General features: G+C 47.7%; 1 protein-coding gene across 1 annotated transcript; it reads left to right on the top strand.

Moving 5' to 3' along the window:
* The first annotated feature begins 20 nt into the window (after positions 1 to 20).
* Positions 21 to 8,969, top strand: LOC144951316 (zona pellucida sperm-binding protein 4-like). Its single transcript, XM_078881525.1, has 13 exons — positions 21 to 58; positions 450 to 523; positions 1,376 to 1,465; positions 2,288 to 2,409; positions 4,011 to 4,125; positions 4,737 to 4,871; positions 5,054 to 5,232; positions 5,560 to 5,657; positions 6,064 to 6,191; positions 7,106 to 7,295; positions 7,763 to 7,898; positions 8,043 to 8,136; positions 8,710 to 8,969. Exons 1-13 carry the CDS (start codon positions 21 to 23, stop codon positions 8,967 to 8,969), a joined length of 1,659 nt encoding a protein of 552 aa, XP_078737651.1.
* The last annotated feature ends 4,204 nt before the right edge of the window (positions 8,970 to 13,173 follow it).

The following is a 13,173-nucleotide window of genomic DNA, read 5'->3' as shown; positions in this document are numbered from 1 at the left end:
AGCCGATGATTTGTTTTACGATGGCGGCTCTGCGAGTTCTTCTCCTGCTCCTGACCAGGTGAGGAGGCGGAGGGGCGTGCTGAGTGGTGTTCAGGGATGTTCCTCAACAGCACTGGTTAATGAAGTATTGTGTACGTTTGTAAGAGAGGGCGTTTCCATATCGCTTTGGGTAACTGGCCTGCATGGAGAAATGCATTGAGATAAAAATGTGGAAATGCGGTCCTGAAATGTCTCGCTTGCCCAATTGTGGGTGGTAGGGGTTCCAAAGGTGGCTTTGCGTGGCGCTGTTTACACCAACTCCTTCGTGCACCGTGCTGGCCTTGAATAGGCCCTTCCTAAAATCGCTGCAGGGCCACTTCTTTTTTTGTGGGGGGGTTGCGGTGTTTGCCTCTCTCTCCTCCCCCTGCGTTCTCTCGTCTTGGCGGTCACGTGTCTCGTACTTCCCGCAGCTTCCTCTGCCTGGGCTCCGTCCACGCGAGGCTTCGACAGTCGCTGGGACCGCGGACGCTGGGGGAGCCGAGTGGTAGGGGGCGCTGCTGCTGCTGTCGCCACATGACAACCACATCGCGCATTCTCTCAATACCGCTATCGTGTGTCTGGACACCGCCATGCACAAGACTATAATGGCGGCGTCTCTCGGTTAACTGGTAAAGCGTTACCGGCGACACGAGTTGCCAACAAGAGCGCTGCCTGGACGAGGTGGAGGGGGGTGAATTTGTTGTGCGCCTGCCGTTGGAGCGGTCACGTGACGCGACGTGATGGCTGCCGTTGGGCATAGGCCGGCACGTGGATAATTAATAATCCTCCAGCGCATGGAAAAGGGGGCGTTCGGGGACATTAACTCTCCTTTGCACGTTCCTTTTTACGATAATAACGCTTTCGAAAAATATGGCTGGTGACTGATTGGCACGGCCCTTGCAACTTTACTTAAAATAGTGACTTGTACAACATTTGACTGTGCACGACTATACGTAACACTCGCGTGCAAAATCATCATGACCTTGTTCCTTTCCATTATAGTAACAACGAACTGTGCACTCGCGTTGATAATTTGCATATCAGGCTCTACCTTGGCAACTTTCTACTACAATTTCAAGAGTCTAATGCAGGGGTCTACTACCAAAATATCATGTTGCAACCAGCTGCGTCGAAACTGCAGGCTGACGATCCCTGGTGTGAGGTTCATACTGCCCAGTTGTGCACGTGCCTTTTGAATTTGCGCCAAATAAGAACAACACACAACACCTTACATGTGTGCACAGAAAAGTGAAGGGACTGATGTGCGCCCTCCCAGCAACCGTCGCGGGCTGTTTTTTAATTGCTCCTTGAGGTGTAGTTGATGTTGACGTCTCAACTTCTGAACTGCCTCCCCCAGGTCTGCTGAAGCAATGCATCTCCTCCACCCTGGGTTTTTCTGTGGGATGGAGCAGCCCCTCCCACAGTGACTACCGTGTCTTTGTACGGAGTGAGTCCACGAGCTTTCACTTAAATCGTGATGACATAATTGACATCTTGATCCATTGTATGATAGCATCTATGAGAAGCGTCGTATATTCAATCAAATTGATTCGAGGATGAGATTCTCTGGCCAGTTTGGTCCCAACTGCTTCGCTTTCAATGTGCACTAACCTCTCATTTTCTCTTATTCGGTGTCGATTTTAGGTTTTTTGTTTAATGCTGTGTGGCATGTAATTCGCATGAACGATGGGAAATTTTATCTGCATTCAAAGCATGATACTGTATTGGCGTCGGGGTTCATTTCCACTAGTCTAATACAGCAGACGACGATAATCAAATATTATTCTTCCATAGGATAACTGCGTGTGTTTACTCGACGGTGGAATCCCTTATTAATCAATACCACCTCTTGATTGCATGCACAATGCGCTCTCCCATTAGTTGGAACATTTCATGCAAGGTCATGACTTCCATTGAAAACTGAACCTGGTGACTCATGTCAGACTTTGGTTCTCTCCTCGCATTGTCTGCATTTCCCACGAGTCCTCCGTTGACGACTTGGGAGATCTTGTCGCTAAATCCAACAGGCAGCCTTATTCACTAGCAACTATTAGACGAGGTCGTTGTGCAGGTTTGGGAGTACCATAATTCCAACAATGTATTGAGGATCCGGTGTCCTAGAGACGTTCCTGGTACTGTGGAGATTTCCTATTCGCGTTCACTGACACCATACTTTGTTGTTCTCCTTACAGTCACGCTGCCCACATGAACTTGTGGTGTGTAATCCATCCAAATGCAGGTTTTTTTACTTTGTTTTTGATGTCTCCAGCGGTGCGGAATGAGGCTGTGGATGTGGAGTCTGCGCAGGGGGACTGCGGCTTCTCCATCGCGAGGGACGGTGCTGCGCTCCACTTCACCGCTGCTGGTGATGCCTGCCACGTGCGCATGGAGGTGAACACGAGGAGACCGTTGTGACTTGCGTCGATGCTAGTACCCGCTGGGACTGCTGTGGTAGTAGCGAAATTGATGTTTCGCAGTCCATAACCGATCGGCCATCACGTGCCCACAGATGTTGTCTGGCCAGAATCTAATTTGATTTTGTCTACTCTGGCATTTTCCCCTCCACGTTTGCTTAGCTCGTGCATTTATTTTTAAGTTCCTTCCAAGATTTTTTATTTTTTTAGCTCCTGCCGTCCACTCTGGAATTTGTTTTCAGATTGTTTGCATTGCTTTTTCAATTTATTTCGATCATCTCTCGGTGGTAGCGACTTTAATTCTAGTTTATACAGCAGCTCTTTCTCTTGACTGGTATCCCTGGACAATCAATGCAATCCTCATTCCATATGTCTTATCAAGATCTGCTATCTTTGTCTTATCAGATTTACCTTGATTTGCACTTGACATTTGTGCTCTTGTTCATTGTAGTATGCAATGTCGCTACATTACTCTTTAAACCAATCCTAAGTATCCTTTCTTGCCGCATTGCATTGCTTTTTTGTCTTTAGTCTCCGTCTTATCTCTAGCATAAATGTTCTCTTCCGGTGCTTAATGGTAAAGGATTTGCCATCTAGACGTCCATGTCACCAAAGTGGTCACCTTAATAGAGGCAATGTTTGAACGGTTAACTGGTGTTTACATCACACAAAATACACGGCAAAACAAGCTTTCAGTTGATGTATTTCACGCCTGCTAATGGATGCAGCATTCGTGATACTATTCAATGCAAAGAAGGGAATCGGAGCAGTTTGATGCTTGGTATAGAATTAACGGCACTATATATTGCTACAGAAGGTCACTATCCAAGCTGGCCTCTAAGAGACCAACGTAGATGTAAGAAAATATTGCACACGGGGCTTACTTGGACATGTATGATCTACAACAGCAAAATGAAAGTGGCAGACCTAACCAACATACGAGCTTTGTGCCAGAAATGTGCACTACTTGAGGTTTGCTTGCAGAAGACATGAAAGTCTTGTGAAGGGTGGTAATTTGCAGAGGTGTGGACTCGAGTCATGTGACTTGGACTCGAGTCAGACTCGAGTCATGAATTTGATGACTTGCGACTCGACTTGGACTTGCATAACAATGACTTTGTCCCACCTCTGAGATGTGGGCTCGAGTCATGTGACTTGGACTCGAGTCATGAATTTGACTTGCGACTCGACTTGGACTTGCATAACAATGACTTTGTCCCACCTCTGGTAATTTGTGAGCGCTATGTGTGTGGGAAGAGTATTGGCGGTTTTGTGGCAAGCTGAATATGGAAACTGTATTACACACGGCGCGGCGCAGCATCCGTTTGTACAATAACAAGGGTTAACCTGGGAAAGTGATTTCGGACCCAGGAATGCAACCCCCCCCCCCCCCCCCACGTGCGGTCTACCTGCCTTAATTTGGGTGGTAGGTGGTGGCGGGTTTCCCATTTGACAGTTTTACTTGTCATTAACCTGGCCTCGCCCAACAATGTCGAATGCACTAAATCTACTGATTTGTTTAAGCCTTCCTGGAGCACTGGCCCCGAGTCTGATGTTCAGGACTGCTGATTTCACCAGGACGGCAGGAGGAAGATCCAGGTGGAGCTGCAGGAGATGCGGCAGGGGCTGAATGGACTCGTCTGGGCTTTCACCATCGACTGCCCTGAGAACCTAAGATCGGCGAGGGCTGGAGGTGAGTACCATTGATTTGACTCTGCTAATCTGACCCACAGACTGCACTACCTGTGACTTGGTGCTATAGAATGGGTCTGCTGGGTCAACAGCTACCTTTTTGTTTCGACCTAGATCATCTCTCCTGGTGCTCTTGCAATAATGCACTTGCATTTCCTGCAGATGCGTTTCATGCCCTTGGCTTTTACTGGACAAACTTGCAGCTTGAATCCTTTTCCGATGCACTTTCCCCCAATGGCTGATTGCAATAGTTGCACCATAAAAACGCGTTTTCCTAATCCACTGCTGGTTGGTGCTGCCCTGGGTCGTGAGGGTTAATTTGACCATGCTTCACCACGCTGCTCCTTGTTGGCCGCGGTTGAGTGGCACTAACCTTCAATGCAACAAATTGTGCTGCACTGCCAGAGCCTTTTGCAGCCAGTGAGCAACGTTTTCGCCCATCTTTGCTGTACACTCAACCCTGCTCCGCTTCTGAGATTTCGTGCATTGCCCGGGTGATTTGGTCATGTGCCAAGTAACACTCCTTAACATACGTGGCTCAAACGATGCCGTTTTATTTTAAGTACGTGTGGGGTTTTGTACGATGACCTGTTGTGCTCCTGCTGCTATTAGAGATCGCCACGTGCTCTGGTCAGAGCAGGAACTTCCCATGCAACTCTGTGCAGAGTGTCCCGAGCGCGGACGTCTGTGCACAGAGTGGCTGCTGCTACGACCCCACTCTACGCCGCTGCTTCTACAGTGAAGCTGGTACGTAGCTGACTCAAAACAGAGGTTCCATCATTCACTACCTAAACTAGGCTCCTGCTTTGAGGTTCTATGTTGGCACAGTAGCATCCTGCTGTGCTGGTTCCCTGGATTTGTTCCATCACCACGGTCTACATGGGGCATCTTTCGTGATTCACCATACCCTCCCGCCATGCTCCACCCAGTGTGCACCACAGATGGGCGCTTTGTGGTGCCCGTGTCTCGGAACCTAACGTCTCCGCCGCTGGACCTGAGCACCGTGCACCTGACTGGCGGTAGCAGTGCGCAGTGCAGCCCCGTGCTGGTGTCTGCAGACCTTGCAGTCTTTGACGTACCCATGGCAGCGTGTGGTGCCACTGTCCAGGTAATGGGCTCCTGGACTCTGCTTTGCCCTGCCCCCATCCTGATGGTTGTTGTTTGACCTTGTTGAAGTGCTGCATCGGGACCCTTCACGATGCACAACTCCTTGATGTGCAGAGTACAATCATACACGCGTTGATGAAGAACAACAGGGTCACTTTATGATTGAGTTTCAAATGAATCGAGTGCCAAAGCAGACTTTAGGGGGATTCTAATATAATTTGTAGCTAATTGTGAGAAATTTGGACTCCTGGCCAGTACCACTTATCATTCTTCTACTTGATCACTCTGGCATTATCGTTTTGTGTCAACTACTTTGTGGTGTGTCCAGTGGAGTGGGCAGGAGCTCGTGTACGAGTTGCTGTTGGTCTCCGAGCGGGAGCTCTGCGTTGATGGAAGCGTCGCCATCACCAAATCATCCACATACAAGTAAGCACTGCCACCACCCCTGCAAGTGCTGTGCTCATGAGTGTCAAGCATGAGTCTTGCAGAGGAGACCCACCCACATTAATGGCCACTGTCCCTGCGACATTAAATATTTGCAGCATATGCCAGCAGAACCGTGACCAAGCTGTGCTTCCATATTCAACGATTTAATTATTAAATTGGGACATTCGACGCACAAGGGCGACTTTTCCTCGTCACAGGATCTTTAACATCTTGTAGTAGGAATATGGTTCATGGCTAATGTAAACACGGTATTAACCAAGGTGGGGGTCCCTTCACTGGTACATCTGCAAAACACCCTATCGGTCTGCTGTGTCGCTCCTGCAATCTATTGCTGCCGTGAGGGCATTGTGCATGCCTTTTGGCTGGTGGTGTGTGTTTTTACCAGGATGGTTCTTCAATGCCGCTTCCTTGGAAGTGGAGACCTGCAGCTTCGAGTGCAGGTGAGCACTCTGCCACCGCCACCTCCAGCCACGGCCACTGGGCCCCTCTCCCTGCTGCTCCAGGTCTTCACTGGTGAGTACTGCTCTCTCCGACACCCTGTGCAGCTCTGAATGGACAAATGCCACCTTGAACACGAGTTGTGATGTCGCTCTACCCAGGGAAGACTTGGGTCTGTATTAGCTCTGACTCGAAGCCAGCTGAAAGTCATGATTATTATAGCCATTGCTCGGCTAGGAGCTCAACCCTGGTTTAATTTCCACTGATTGCAGGCTGCATGCGATTTTTGAATGCATTAATCGGCATGGCTGCTGGACTTGAACTGCAAACGGATGACGTGCTAGGCTGTGCTGCCAGTGTTGTGAACCTGCCAACAGAGTTCATAATTCGCCATAAGGGAACTAGAACGACGTTCACATTCTCCATGGTACGACGTATAACTTCAAATGCTAATTTCTGCTGAGGTTTTGAATCTAGCAGCTATTAGCTTGAAACCATGTTGGTGTGGGGCCGACATTGAACGGGATGACAATGCCCCTATCAATCAAAACGATCTCCTTGAGGGCATTGTTTACAGGAAAATTGGACTGGCTTTCTTAGCCTCATTCGTCAGATCACAATTGCTTGAATGAATTGTTATCAATAGCTTCATTGGTTACCAATTGGCTAAAAATGGGACTAGAACTTGGCCAACTGTTAGCACCCGATTCCCGTCCCTCCGTGTGAAATGGTGCCCCCTTACAGCATCTACAGACATTTAGAGATGCCGTTGTATGTAGGTGAGGGTCACAGAATTGTATTCTGAAAATACAACTAAAATATAAACCACGATTGTTATGCCAGGAACATGTTGAGATGTGCACTAGTTCAATTCAACAGTAATGCGCACGTTTTAGGGGTTTTGTGCTTTACCTTGTCCAATGTGCTCTAAACAGGTCCTTTACACCACTAATCCACATACCTTGTGAACCATGTCTGAACGGTGCCAGACAACTCCTACACCACGCCGTACCAGCCCTGGCAGTACCCGCTGGTAACGCTTCTGGGAACGCCGCTCTACGTGCAGGCGTCACTGCTGCACCGCTCTGACCCCACGCTGGTGCTCTTCCTGAAGGACTGCTGGGCCACGCCCACGACAGATGCCACCGACCCCACGCAGTGGAAACTTGTGGTGGATGGGTGAGGCTGGGCGGGGTAGTGCTCTCTCTGCCACAGCAGGGCCTGCAGAGGGAAACTGGTTTTTGAGGCATTGGTTGTCTCTTTTTTTTCCCCCACGTAAGCAGAGTTGTGCTAATTACGTCCCCTTGTTAATGACAACGGTTCGTGTAATGGTGACTATCAAGTACTGTCGTCTAAGCAAGATTGCAGTGCCATCCCCAAATGTCGATGGCCACTGCTCCTTTGGTTCTGGATGTTAACACAGCCACCCTCTGCCTCCCAGAGCTGGTGATTTGTACAAGGCCCGACTACATGCAGTGATGGTTGCATTGCACCTGATGCACTGAATATTGGCATTTGGGCTGCCTTGCTAGTCGTGAGCATGTCTTGACTAAAGCTGCCCTTCATCCTTGCGTGCAGATTTAAATAAAAATGCGTGCATTCAATCTTCTTTGAATTGAGGGTAAACGGCACTTTTTCTTGTGCAGCTGCCCCGTGCAGTCTCCTTGTTGCAGTGTGTTCTTCCCTGGTGTTGCTGACCTGCCACTGCCTTCTCACTACAAGCATCTGGCACTCCAGGCCTTCGCCTTCATGAACTCTGACCGCAGCACCACCCGTGACCTCGTGAGTGCCCGATTCATTCCATCCATTAAAAACCAGGTCACCATGGAGGGATGATGTGTACTGTGTACAACTGGAGGGCAAAAGGACTACCTAAAAACATGGGAACCTTTACTTACCGGAGCGATGCATTCTGTCTGCCCACAGGTTTACCTCCACTGCTCTATCGTGGTGTGCGACAGCTCTAGCCCCAACTTCCTCACCGAGTGCAATCGGCAGTGTGGACAGACCAGGCGCTACAGTGAGCAGCACCACCGTGACCTATTGAATATTTTGTGCTTGTTTACCCAGAAAAGCCTTTCAGAGTAACGATTTTTCAAGAGGACGAAGGGGTTTTAATGTTGCTATGTTATCGTTTATATTTAAAGTGCATTTGCTGTGACCTTTGCAGACTCTTCTTGGTTCTTTCTGTAAAGTCGCGTAGAAGAGAAGTAATAAAATAATAGAAATAAAACATAATAAAATAATGCTCACGACGTTTCGGCCACAACACAAGCAGCCGTCCTCAGGTGAAGAATGAAACGCCACCAAGCTTCACATGAGGACTGCTGCTTGCGTTGTGGCCGAAACGTCGTGAATTATTTTATTATGTTTTATTTTTATTATTGTATTACTTCCCTTCTACGTGACTTTACCAAAAGAAGATGATTCCCTGCAGTCACGAAAGCTTTAAATCGAAACTTTGCAGACTGGTTTCACAACCCGTGGCATGCCATAATTACCTACTCGTTTGATTTTCTGGGTAACTTTACCTTCAGCATATGATGTCCTTTCGTATGGGCCAGTTGTCATCAACCGATTTCTGTTGTTCCAGAGCGCAACGCCATCTCTGACGCTTCCAGCGTGGTAGGAAAGCACGTGGTGTCACTGCAGGGCCCCGTGCTCTTTGAAGAAGCTCCTGTTAACGACGCTGCTCTGCTGTTGCTGGAGGCTCCCTCCTCATCGTGGGCCTCGGCTGGGACTCTGTCCTTTCTCCTCGTCATTGCCACAGCCGTCATTGCTCTCCTGTCTGCTGCCATTGCCGTCAGGAGGCACAGGAGCCGGGCTGTGGCGCTCGATGGGAGTGGCTATTGATGACTACTTGTGATTGCTGGCACTTGCATGTCTTGCTGACCATTGTCAAATAAAATTCTTAAATTCGCTACTGCTGTTCTGACCTTTCACGAGGATTGTATGTGTGCAATATGTAGGCAGTGTTAGTGCTGCATTTGGCCACGTTTCTTCCCCAAGGAAAGTCCCTCGATAGCAGCAACGTGTACCAAGGTTTAGGCCTTTGGCTTCAAACAAGAGTGCCTTGCCATTCTTAAAGAATCTGAATCCAGGTTTCTTTTATTTATGACCTAATGAATCCTTTTTCCCCAAACACGCAAATGTGGACATTATGTTCCAGATAATTTTTTCCGTCACACTAACAAACTATTTCAAAGGAACATCAAGAATGTTGGGCAAGGGGGGAGAAACGGAAATACTGCCAACTTTAACTAGCTTTAAGTAAAGGTTCGGTTGACCTTGGTTGTAGCATTACAAAGCATCTGTCTATGTCAAGTGCTCTGCCCCTGGAAAAGACAACCCCCCCCCGTTTAATCACATGTTCCTATTACATCGAATAAGGAATAACAATTTAAATTTTAATGAAACATCGTATTTAAAGAAGCAAATTTATAGAAATTATATTACATGGCTCACTCGGTCACTGTCATAGACTGGTTGACAGTCTACAAAAGATTAATTTTTCTTGATTTCACTGTCGCAAACTGGTCAATCACGAAATCAATCTGTTTTTTCCAATGTTTCTCTTTCAACGCTAAGAAGAGCAAGATCGCTGAGACGATCTTGTCCCATTGAAGCCGCAAATACGACAATAAGTTTCAATTTGAACAACCGCTCACAGCTTGCAATTGAAACTGCTATTGTTAATACAATTTGCAATGAAATTCGGAAATATTTCGTCTCCATAAAACCAAGAAGATCCAAAGGAGTTTCTGGTAGAACTTCATTCCGGTTACTGATCAGCATTTTGCAATCTCCAATTTCTGTGAAAAGTTCGTGGCCATTGATGTCGGTGTCACAGAAATTTTCCAAATCTGTGCAATTTTAACGAATTGCATCGACATCTGTGTCGGTTAGAATAGTTTTGACGTCAAGCAGAAATCCATATTTTGTCTTCAGGTCTTTTAGTCGTAAAAGCCGTGTTGACATCTCCTGTTGAAGTCGATAAAGTACGCTCTTCATAACGCGCACAATTTCTTCTTCTGCTGAAAGTCCTGCATCTCTTGCCAGTTCTCCTGGCATGGAGTCCACATCTATCCCCAGGCTGTGCATCTTGTTTTGGCGTTTTCTACAGAAACTTGGCTCAAATCATCACGAAGCTTGACAAATTCATGCTCCAAAGATTCAAGATCAGTTGCTGCTTCCTTGAAGTTCATAGTAGGATCCTGTTGTATCTATGCCCCGTTTTCCAAAAATTCCTGTAAGAGCTTCTGAACACGATACATTTTTCCAAGAATGACATTCTAGAAATTTAATAAAACTATGAAGTTAAAATTTAATACGCATGCCTGTAACTGTTCTGCATCGCTTCTGGTTTCAGGCGTCATAGTTACGTCCTCCAATAATTTATCTAGCAACCCTACTAGTTCATCCAGTCCTTCATAGATAGCTTTAACAGCTTCTGATCGTGCACTCCAGCATGTTTCAGACTCCCACTTTACTGTGATGGGCACAGCTTTTTTTTTTACTCTTCCCAACGAATTGTTGAACGAGAGAAAAACAAAAATATACTTTCAACTGTTCCTAAAAATGTGACGAAATGTGGATCCTGTTTAGCTGAGTGTACTCCTGCTAAGTTTAAGCTGTGGTTGTCACAGTTGACAAACAATGCTGTGATTTTTGTCACATATTCGTTGTTGAAGGCCGGATATATGCCCAGTCATCACAGCAGCATTGTCATAACATTGTGCCCGACAGTCGGCTAGAGGTATGTTGTCAGATTTCAGTCTATCGATGATGACTCTTTCTAGGCTTGCTGCATCTTTTGCATGTGTAATAAGAGCCATGTATTGCTCACGTGGTGATCGGCTTGCCGGTCCCGCTTTGTAGCCAATGAGGGGAGAGCCAGGGAGCATGGCCTCGGCGTGATCACGGCATGTTAGCTTGGGTGATTGGCTTGGCCGATCGGGGCCTCAGCTAATGGGAAGCCGAATCAGAGGCGTGGTCCCGGGATTGACGGGGAATGATCTGGAACGGTCAACGCTGACTACGGAGGATTGGCTTAGGAGTACCACGTGACCCAGGGATTAAGAGGAGGAAAGACGGAGGAGTCGGGAGCAGACCTGGGAACGAAGAGAGCAGGAGCCACGCGCGTTCGGGGCTCTGGGTGCCGCGGACGACTTAGCTGGTTGTCTGCCCGCTTCCAGTTGCCTGTCAGCAACGGGGAGTGTGTGTAACTGTGGAAGTAAAAAATAAAGGACTGATTCCAGAAGCCGTCTTGAGAAGGTTTATTACACATGTATATCGATATAACCTAAAAAAATGTATTTGATAGTTACTTTTTTAGTTAAAAAATCCACATTCACAAATCTTATGACCTGAGAAAGCTGTTCCCGATGTCCTAGATCAGGAGTTGAGTCAAGTAAGATACCGTAGTACTTGTTTTACAGGGAGGAACAATGTTCCACACTGCCCACCAGGGATTATTGAGCTGTCTGTCTGTCTGACTGTCTGTCGTGCATAAATAAATATATAATACACACAGCTCTTTGATTGGTGGAGACCTTACAAACAGCTCTTTGATTGGTGGAGACCTACTGCCGGGTACGGAGAGAGGAGGTGCCTAAGGGAGGAGGGTCAGGGGAGGGGCCTAAGGAAGGGGGGAGTCAGGAGAGGGACCTGAGGGGGGGGGTTCAGGGGAGGGGCCTGAGGGGGGTTCAGGAGAGGGGCCTGAGGGGTGGGTCAGTGGAGAGGATTGAGGGAGGGGGGGGTCAGGGGAGGGGCCTAAGGATATGGGGGGGGTGCTCAGGGGAGGGGCCTAACAGAAGTGGGGTCAGGGGAGGGCCTAAGGGAAGGGGGGTCAGGGGAGGGGCCTGAGGATATGGGGGGGGGTGGTCAGGGGAGGGGCCTATGGGAAAGGGGGTCAGGGGAGGGGCCTAAGGGGGGAGGGGCCTAAGGGAGGGGGGGGCGATTGTTAAGGGGGCTGTCTGCCTGGCTACCTAAAGTCAAGTTATTTTTTATACATACAGGTACAAACAACAGGTTCCACACTGCCCACCAGGGATTATTTGTCTGTCTGTCATGCACGAATGCGCTGTCCAACCAAGTTCCTACCTGCCCACTCCGAAGGAACATGCTTCCTGATATCACTCAACAATTGGTTCTTTACAGTCGACGCAATTATGTGGATAAATTCATTCTGGATTTCGGGTGACAAATAAGAAACTGATCCCGGATTTTCTCCTGCGTGCTGTACGTGTTTTGCTAACAATGGGTCATACTGACCAACGAATTTGATCAGCACAATAATTTTTCCAACATTGTTATCCTCATCTGCATTCAAATTTTTCTCATGGCCACGTAGTGCCAAATTTTGTGAAACCAGAAACTTAATACAGGTGAGTATCTTTTGCAATATATCTCGGCAACGTTGTTTTTCCAAATGAATCAGAGCTTGAACCACTGCGTCAATTCCAGTACCATCAATTATCCTTCGTTCGGCATCCTTCCATGCAGTAAAAGCTGTGCGGTGGTTAGGATTGTTTTCATGAGAATTTCGTTTTTCTGGCTTTCTCCACTTGTTGAAACCGTTTGTTAACTCAAACGAAGCTCGTGAGTTTGAACTCGATGTAAATAATAAACAAAAACAGTAAGCAGCTTTATTGATTGGTGAATATAATAGCCACGAACGATTCACTTCCTCTCCGTTCGCTAGTCGGCGTTTAAACCATGCTGATGTAATTGAACGTGCGTGGGCTGCTCTGGCTGCTGCAGCCGCTTGGAGCGTGGTGTCACTGTAATGTAGTAACTCGGCGGGAGACGACTTCACGGGTAACACACTCTTTATTTTATCAAACTTGGTTACAGGTGACTAACACCTACTTCATATCTCGGGTGACAAACACCCACTTAGCTACTTGGCGACTAACGCCCACTGAGCTACTCGGATGACCAACATCCACTTAGTACTCGGGTGACAAACACCCACTTAGCTACTCGGCGACTAACGCCACTGGGCTACTCGGATGACCAACATCCACTTAGTACTCGGGTGACAACCACCCACTTA

Source organism: Lampetra fluviatilis, chromosome 61 (genome assembly GCF_964198595.1).
Source record: "Lampetra fluviatilis chromosome 61, kcLamFluv1.1, whole genome shotgun sequence".
In the NCBI taxonomy this organism is placed as follows: domain Eukaryota; kingdom Metazoa; phylum Chordata; class Hyperoartia; order Petromyzontiformes; family Petromyzontidae; genus Lampetra; species Lampetra fluviatilis.
The sequence above is the reverse complement of the archived record's forward strand: the minus strand, read 5'-3'. Positions and strand labels throughout refer to the sequence as shown.